General features: G+C 39.4%; 2 protein-coding genes across 2 annotated transcripts; both read left to right on the forward strand.

The window, feature by feature from the left end:
* Window positions 1-270: 270 nt before the first annotated feature.
* LOC119770544 (snurportin-1) lies at window positions 271-1,651 on the forward strand. The gene is made up of 2 exons (XM_038265596.1): window positions 271-405; window positions 478-1,651. Exon 2 carries the CDS (start codon window positions 481-483, stop codon window positions 1,576-1,578), a length of 1,098 nt encoding a protein of 365 aa, XP_038121524.1. The 5' UTR covers window positions 271-405; window positions 478-480; the 3' UTR covers window positions 1,579-1,651.
* A 3,556-nt stretch (window positions 1,652-5,207) lies between these two features.
* LOC6031062 (speckle targeted PIP5K1A-regulated poly(A) polymerase) lies at window positions 5,208-7,797 on the forward strand. The gene is made up of 2 exons (XM_038263933.1): window positions 5,208-5,409; window positions 5,478-7,797. Exon 2 carries the CDS (start codon window positions 5,491-5,493, stop codon window positions 7,555-7,557), a length of 2,067 nt encoding a protein of 688 aa, XP_038119861.1. The 5' UTR covers window positions 5,208-5,409; window positions 5,478-5,490; the 3' UTR covers window positions 7,558-7,797.
* Window positions 7,798-9,500: the final 1,703 nt, after the last annotated feature.

Raw genomic sequence — 9,500 nt, forward strand, 5'->3', positions numbered from 1 at the left:
GTCAGGAGGTAGCTTTTAAGATTCTTTATCAGACTGTACAATAAAATTGAAAATGTCCAAAATGGCGTATACATCATATCGCCGTAAAACGGCAGATCAGGGGTTGAGTGTATAGAGTAATCTACGTGCGCATGTATTGCGTGTACGTACACGAAAAAGATTGAGGTTAAATTTTGTCCGGAAAGCAAAATCAAATGGTGCGCTAGTGTGTGTACGCGAAACGTCATAAAGCTCTATACCAAAGGAGGGTGTTATGTCAAATGACTTTATGCCAAATGTGATAAACCCATTTTTAAACATGTTTACAAACAACAGCTGCGAATGAACAAGGCTGAAAAAAATGTTTTTTGATTCCTTAAAAACTGGATTGTTTTATTCATCAAAATTTAAAAAGGAATAAATTAGGTAAGTGTAGCTCAAGTTCATCCTAACTTTCAAAACAATCTTTATTAAGTTTGTATTCTTGCAACATTTCAGAAAATGACCGACTCCGATTCCGACAGCGTGTCCCGCTTTACCGATCTGTACAAGAACAAGTCCCGCAAAGAGGAGCAACAATGCGAGCGTCGTCGAACCCTGCTGGAAGAGCAGAAACTTTACCGCCAATCCGAGCTCGACGCCGGTCGCCCCGGCCTGTTGGAACTCATCGAAGCCGAACAGAGCACCGACTCTGACTGTTCCGATGCGGTTCACCGGCGAAGTCGGCCCAAGATTTGGTACAGCAAACTGTATCGGGATAAGGTTCAACTCTCCGAATGGATGTACGAACGACCGGAAGATCTGGACAACTGGTTCATGGTTCCGTGTCCCTCCGGAACGCGCTGCCTTGTCGTCATCCGCAAGGGACTGGCCGTGGCCTACGACAAAGAGGGACGATCGATTACGAGGTTCGCGACAGGACTTGGCAAACGCCAACGCGTAACCGTGCTGGACTGCTTCCTGGTCAAGGAGAACCGAACGTTTTACGCGATTGACATGCTCGTGTACAACGAAATGGACCTGGTCCACTGCGACTGCCAGTTTCGGTTCCTCTGGTTGCGCTCCAAAATGGAAGAGGACGATCTGCAGAAAAAGTTCTGCACACTCAAACAAGCCTGCTGGCAATTACAGCTTCTCCAGGCGTACGACTTCAAAAATCCCGCCCAAATCGTCGACTGCCTGTCCCGATTTCCAGCCTTCCCCGATCCGGCCACCAAACTCGACGGTCTTCTCTTCTACCACAAGGAATCAAACTACATCTATGGACGAACGCCCCTCGTCACGTGGCTCTTCCCCTTCATGGTTCCGGACGTGCTCGGTGAAGAGTGGCGCCAATCGCTCAACAGTCGCTATTTGGGCAACGTTCCGGAGGGTTATGGCCCGCAAGGACCCCGCGCGTACATGGACGACTTCGACGCGAAGCTGGCAAAACGACGCGCCAAGCGGAACAACAACCGGCTGACCGGAATGGACGAGGATGGCGAGGAGTATTGTAGCAGCAGCGGTGGAACCGGGCAGGAGTTGGACGGAAGCTACGAGGACGAAAACTGGCAGCAAAAAGAACTGGACGAAATGCGGCGGTTGGAAATGGAAGGATAAGTGATTATTCGATTGGATTGTTTACTGATATGAATAAAATTCATATTTTGTGGTAAAGTTGATGACAAAAAAAGTTTTTTTAATGTTTAAATATCTGTATTTCCCTTAAACTCGTACAAAGTCATGAAAATTAAGATTATTTTAGAGAAAAATATTGATTAAAACCATCCATAAACCAAGTGAACCCTTTTTTCAAAAAATCTTTTTATATGGAGCGTAGACAACCGTCAAAATAAAGTAAACCAAATGGAAAAAAACCTTACATTAATCATAAAAATTTCAAGAATACAAAGTTAAAAAATCAAAATCTCCAACATTGCTTAACATGCAAATTCAGCTATTTACAAATTTCAAAATACAAATATAAAAAAAAAAATAAAATTATAAAACACGAATTTATAAGAGAAAATTCAAAAATATTAGGCTTCCATAATTTAACAAATTGAAAAAACCCCACAATTTTAAATTGTGGAATTATAATTCAATCCGAAATTTTAAAACTGAAAAATTCTAAAACAATTGGGTCCTAAAATGAAGCTTAGATTGCTGATATTATTGTTTACAGCGAAAAAGCTTATTTTTCTGAGTACAATGACCCTTTGTACGACTACAAAATGTTTAAAATGGATTTTTAAATCAATTTTGAAAATTTAACCTCGCAGTCCTTCTTGACAGCAAAGCTCCTACTTGACAGCTCGTTCCAAGGGGACCATAGTTGATCCCAAGTTGATCCATCGAAAAAATGTTGCCTTGTCAAAAAAAAATTTTGCACTAAAATGAAAAAAGTGATCAGAAATGGTTTTTAATCGTGTTTTTTACCATTGTACATAAAAATTGACATAGGGCTTTAGTACCCAATTTGGAATTAAAAAAAATCTAAAATCGAATTTAAAGTTTTACTAGTTCAAAATGTATTTAAAATTAAAAATTTAAGAAAAAAGACAAAAAAAATGAAAAAAATAAAATGCCACAATCATAAAATTGCAATTTGAAATAATAAAAATAAAATTACATAATAATTTTGATAAAATCTGAATATTTTGATTAAATCAATATATCAGATATATAAAAATTTTGAATTCCAAAATTCAAGAATTTGACGTTTTTTAAAATATTTTATATAATAAAATACAAAATGTTCGAAGTCCTCGTCAAAGTTTCACCACGGATAATCGAAATTTTTATCATTATAAAAAGAATATCTATGATTTTCTGTAATTTAACACGACCGCTGAAATTGGCATTCAGGAATTAAAAATTTCAAGAATTGTATAAACAAATTGTTTAAAATTTGTTTCCCTGAATTTCGAGATTTCAAATTGTTTCATATACAGGAATTGAAAAAATAGCAATTTTGAATTGAAGAAATTTTAATTTCAAAACATTGGAGTTTTTGAAGATTTTTTTAATTTTAGAATTTTTGGATTTTAAATTTTTAATTTTTGGGAATTTTTAACATTTTTTGCGAGGGGGTCTCGAAAATAAACTCGCAACTCTCCTTGAGCGCTTTCCTGCCGATCTCCGTAGTTAACTTCTTTAATGCTATGATCAACGATGCCTGATTTTTTTTATGGGATATCAGTATTTTCCTAAAAATAAATCAGTCTTTTATCTGTATTATGACAAATTCAGAGCCATAGACGAAAATTTTGTATTTTTATCAGATGATTCAAGTTTTTTAGTCATAATAAAACATTATTCATTAGGGTAGAGTAGTCATCAATGAGACACGGGGAACAATGATAAAATGGCTCTCACAAGTCGTAGTTTCAACCAATCAGGCTCATATTTGGGGAAAGGTGTGTCTACTGGATACACGTCTGCCATATTAGTGGCTTTGGTTATGGACGCTCCCTTGAAAAGTAATTCATAACTGTTTGATTATGGGGTGTAAAAGTAAATTATGGACAAAAAATACTTTTTCGCTCGTAGGCTGCCATATACACCAAAACTAATATTTCTTCAAATTTCTTTCGACGTTCCATAGGGATTAAGTTGGGCTACAATGTCCTTTCATTAGATTTGGCCAAAATTTAGAATATACCCAGAATCCAGGGCTGTCTCATTGTTCCCCACTCATTTCAGGCCATGGGTAACAATGAGACACTTTGATTTTTCTTCAATAAACTTTTTAAAATCGATGGAAATCTTTCAAAACATGAATTTAAAGGGATTTTTGGCATATTTATAGAGTTTAAACTTCATTTAACCAAAAATACTAAGTTATTTGGTATTAATATATGGATTTTACAAAATTCCAATACTTTTTAGTGTAACTTTTGTTATTAAAAGTTTCATGTTGGCAAAATTGCTCTAAAATGTTCAAGGCAAGTCACCTGCAATGGAAAAATACAAAAACATGATGTTTTGCTAGAAAAATGTTGATTTTCGTAAAGTGTCTCATTGTTCCCCAGCTGTCTCATTGTTCCTGCCAAGTGCGTCTACAATGAGACAGTTGAATAACTCTGGCTGTAGATGTCGGATTGATCTCATATTTTGGTCAATGTTAAAACACATTAAAAGAAAGATAATGCAACTAAAAGCTCTTTAAAACATGCTAATGAAAAAATTAGAAAAATCGTTGAAAGTTGAAAACCAAAAGTGTCTCATTGATGACTACCCTACCCTACACTGACCTCACAAAAATGACTTTGCAGGCTCAACTCGATCGGTGGTCCGACGCTGTTGCATACAAGCAAAAAATGCATGCAATATGTGGGAGTAGCGAACAGAGAAAAATCATTCGGCCCTATCTAAACTTTTTTGAAAAATTCAAAGTGCGCGCGTTTGTGAAGACCCAAAAATTCCCCTCCAGTTGAGCCTGCGCAGAAATTTTGTTGATCGGTGTTACTGGTTGACCTTTTTTTCATTTTAATGCAAAAAAAAATACTAGGCAATTTTATTTCGATGGATTAGATGGACCATTGGAACGAGTCGTCAAGTAGAAACATTTCTGTCAAGAAGGGCCGAAAAGTTAATTTTTTGAAATCGATTTGTTGTGAACAATACTATCTCAAATTTAAGCTTAATTTTGAACCAAATTACGTGCACGTTCAAAATCAGTCAGATTTCCTCTAAACTAAACTTACTTAGAAATAAGTGATTTGGGTATTTTTTATATTTGAGTTGTATTTCACGTTTTGGACAAAAACTGAGGCTGTCATGCAAATTTGGACGTACAACGATTAAAAACACACTTAAAAATCATTCCTGATTTATATTTTTTATTTTGGTGCAATTAAAAAAAGTTGACAGGACAACATTTTTTAGATATACAAACCATTAAAAAAAGTAGGACCTTTTTTCAACAAGGACCGTGAGGTTAATTTTTCAAAATTGATTTAAAAATCCATTTTAAACTCTTTGTGGTCGTACAAAGATCATTGTACTCAGAAGAATAAGCTTTATCGCTGTATGAATAATATCAGCAATAATATAAGCATTATTTTAGAACCCAATTGAAATTTTTATAAATTATATCGCGATCAAATCAAAATTTGATTTTATGATTAAATTCCAATCGATAAAAAATATATAAGTTGGTTCAGCTGTGTATGCATTATGCCATTATGCAAAGGCCATGTCGCAAAAAATACTAAAAATTAGGAATTTATACCTAATGTCCGTTTTGCGTGTGGTGATGGCGTTTCAAGTGTTTCTCCATGTTCTTTGTTAACAACTCGAAAGCGCAAGTTTAAATCGCACAAAAATCGCTTAAATTTAGTTAATCAGCGTTGGAGCCATCGCGATAGTGTGTTTGCCTGCATCCCCATCGAAATCTGCACCAGAAATTTGAATTCCGTTCCGTGAAAAGCAGTTCCCTCTCGCCAGGTAGGTTTCGCTTTCTTCTCCACTTTTGCTTTGTTTACTCACTTTCGCTGGTGTTTCGAAATCAACAGCAGCAACATCGCGATGGCCGACGACGACCAGCAGCCTGGACCTTCACGGCCCCGTTCCGAGTCGGAGACTCCGGTGGCGGTGGTGGCCATCGACAGTCAGGACGACAGCGGGGACGACGATGAGGAGGAGGAGGAGGAGGCGCAAACGTCTGGGGAGGGTTCCAAGGACCAACAGGGGGACCAGCAACAACAGCAGCAGCAACAGCAGCAAACTCCGACGAGGAATCGCAAGCGGAAGCACTCGACGAAACGGGGCAGCGCGAACAAGAAGGGTGGTCCGAGCGAGGAAGAGTTGGACGCGGAGAAGTTAAAGTTCTTGCTGGAACCGGTGCTGAGTGCGTTGCGCGCGTTGGAGGTTAAGAACGAGCTGGAAGCGATGAGGACGCTGATCAATACGTTGCAACCGTCGCAGCATGAGATTGAGATGGCGTTGAACAAGGTTAAGAAGGATCTGGACCGGGTGCTGGCGTTTCCGAACAACAGTTATTGCGTGTACGATTTTGGGTCGATCAAGTCCGGGTTGGCGTTCCGTGATTCGGATCTGGACTTTTACGTGCACTACGAGCGAAACAGCGAGAACCGGAATGACCAAACGAAGCTGATTCACGTGATTCATTCGCGGATGATGCGTGACAAAACGTTCCACACTTTGGTGAAGATTATCGGAGCGAAAGTTCCGCTGCTGCGGGCCGTTCACGGTCCGACCAATCTGACCTGCGACATTAACTTTAGCAACGCCCGCGGGTGCTACAACAGCAAGTTTATCTACGCGTTGACCAAGTTCGACTCGCGCATCCACAAACTTGCGATCATCATCAAATTCTGGGCCAAATGTGCCTTCCTGTTGACGAACCACCGCCAGATGAACACCTATTGTATTATAATGATGCTAATCTTTTACCTGCAAACGAAGAAGCTACCTCTGCTGCCGTCTGTGCAGGATCTCCAGAAGGGCATCCCGCGGGTCAACTATGGGCCGTGGAACCTGGGCTATCCGCGTGAGATCATCTTTCAGTCGATGAACCGCGAGTCGATCCGTCAGCTTCTGACGGCCTTCTTCAAGTACTACGCAACATTCGAGTACGACAAGTACCTGATTTCGCCGTACGTCGGCCGCCGAGTCACCGTCGATGAAATGAAACAGCAAAAGGTGCGAGAACTGCAGCCGTACTACCGGGCCGAACAGCAACAGTTCCCGCAGTTCAACTACGGCACGTTGCTCCACATCCAAGACCCGTTCGAGCTCAACATGAACGTGGGCGGCGTGCTGAACTCTGCCCAGCACTTTGAGCAGTTCAAGCTCAGCTTCAAAACGGCCCACGAAGTGTGCCTCGCCACGATCCAGGAACCGTTCGCCAAGGTTCTGGAAGAGGTCTTCACCAAAACCAAGAAGTTCAGCAAGCCACCGAAGAACGTTCCACGGCCCAAGAACGGCACAACGAACAACAACGCCACCGGCAACGGCGGAGAAACTCCATCCCCGACGGAAGATAACGGCAAGCACTGGCGAATCTGCCGGTTGCTCCCCATCGAGTACGAGCTGTTCATGGTGCGGCAGATTCTGCTCGTCCGAAACACCGACAAGGACGCCATCATCACCGAGCGCCAAATCAAGGACATGTGGGCCGACTGTTTGCTCGACTTTATCGAGGACATTCTGAGCAAAATCTATCTCCTCAAAGTGGAACCCCTTAAAGACGCCGATCGCTGCTCGGGCATCCCCCCGAGCGTCAAACAGGACGACATCCGGACGTTCCAGATGGTGAGCGAGCGGCAGGTCATCTTCAAGCGGCCGCGCCTGCAAATCTCCAACGAGGAAGAGCTCGAGAACGAAATCGCCATCAGCAAGGCGCGCTGGCAGGCGAATCGTCCGCTGGTGTTCAACTGTCGCGTGGACCTCTTCAAAACCAACGACGACGCCATCGAGCTGCACATTCCGGACCAGCAGCGCAAGAACGGAGCGTTGCGCGTGTTTATAGAGACCTGCTTTCTCACGCAGATCAGGAACTGCATCAAGGGCTACCTCAAGGTGATGCTGGCCAAGGCCGAGGAACGGGCCAAGGCCGACCGGAACAAGTAGAGCGTGGGGGCATTTCATTCTTTAGATTTTACACTCACTTACACGCGTGTAATTATTAAGATCATTTAATTTGGACGACACGGAAACGGTTTGCGTGCTAAAATTAGGATAAAACTTTGAAGTTTTACACACTTTCCACTTTATGGTAAGATTATGTTTTTTTTTTCTTTCTCTAAAATTATGAACTTCTCTGTCGATCGTTTCATTTGTGAAATAAAACACCCATTTGCGGAGGGGAAATTTTTGCTGTTTTGAACATTACTCAATCCGAAATCTTAACAACGTAGTTTGCACCGGTCAGGTGCTAAAGCTATGCGAAAAAGTCAAACCAATCCTGGATTTCTATGGCACATTTTGAAGTGCTTCTTAAGACGCTTAAGACCTTACGAATGTATCTAAGAGAGTTGGAATTGATGAAGTTTTACGGAAATGCGAGCAATTTTAAGATTTTTTTTATGTTTTTCGACCTAAAATTTCAAAGCCCGTTTTACCTCGCGTTTTACCCCACTTCCCTTTGTCGTAGAGAGCTCATATTTGGCATGTATAGACAAGTTTCATCTAAATCGGAGCACCTCGATACGACCTGTTACACATTGGTGAAAAACTCGCTCTTAACATTTTTTGAAATTTACAAAATGTTTGGTAATTTTTGTAGTTATTGTTAATTTTGCAGTTTGTTTTTAGTTTTTAGATCCTTAAATAAAAAATGTTTTTGCTTTTTGGGTGTTTTTTTAATACCCCTGACCTAAGAGCGGTTTCAAAAACACCCAAAAAGCAAAAACTGGAAATTTGGTTTATTTGTCCTTTCAAAAAAAAAAAAAAAAACTCCGGAAATGTTGTATTTTAAGAAATAGTTTAATAAGTAAATTTGGAAACAAGTTAAATTTCATTTAGGCTTCATCCATAAAGTACGTCACGCTAAAATCAGCCAAAATTTACCCCCCTCCCCCCCTTTGTCACGCTTTTCCTATACTTATAACACGCAATGTCACACTTGCTCAGACCCCCCCTCCCCCCTAAAGCGTGACATACTTTATGGATGACGCCTTAGTTTATTTTTTTGTAGTTTGTTTTTAATTTTTGAAAGTTTTGCAGTTTTTGAAATTATGTATCCTTAAATTTATAAAGGAAATGTTTTTAAAGTTTATATATTATTAGTATTTTTTCGATGTTTGTGAAGTTTTTGATGTTAATACAACTTTGGATATTTTTGAAACTTTCAGATATTTAAGAAAGATTTGATTTTATTTTAAATTTATGTAGTTTAAGAAATTCTTTAAATTTGTAAAATCTCTAAATATATTTTTTTTTATTTTTCCTTTTTAAAATTAAAAAAAAAATCAGATTTTCGGGAATTGTTGCAGTTTTGAAAGTTTTAAAAATGTTCATTTTTGAAAAGTGTTTATTTATAATATAAAAAAGGATTTTTTCGATGTTAGTAATGTTTTTTATGGTATACCATTTATGAAACTTTCAGAATTTTCAGAAGTTCAAAATTTTTGTTGTTTAAAACTGTGTCTAAATTTGTAAAATCTCTGAAATAAAAAAAAATCGAACTATATTACATTGTTGTTTTTATTTTTTGTAGTATAAATTTATTTTTTTCAGTTTCTGAAATTATGTAAGGCCGTTGCAAATATTTTTCAAAGTTTATGTCACCCCCTCCACTAAAAAAATAATCCGAAAAATCAGGGGGCAAAAAATGTTTTTTCATGAGCATGAGCATGAGCATGAGAGATCACCCATAGGGGGATGGCGTCGCTATTTTTAGACCACGTTTTCCACTTTTTCTCATCGAAACCGACTACTTTATCGACTTCATTTTGCTGGGGGAGATAGGACGCGGTCGAGGACGCGGTCTATTTTTAGACGATGACTCAGCACTTTTCCACTCTTGCACTTAAAAAACCAGATGGCAGCACGATGTAACGTCACGTCCCTAT

Source organism: Culex quinquefasciatus, chromosome 3 (assembly GCF_015732765.1).
Source record: "Culex quinquefasciatus strain JHB chromosome 3, VPISU_Cqui_1.0_pri_paternal, whole genome shotgun sequence".
NCBI classification, from domain to species: domain Eukaryota; kingdom Metazoa; phylum Arthropoda; class Insecta; order Diptera; family Culicidae; genus Culex; species Culex quinquefasciatus.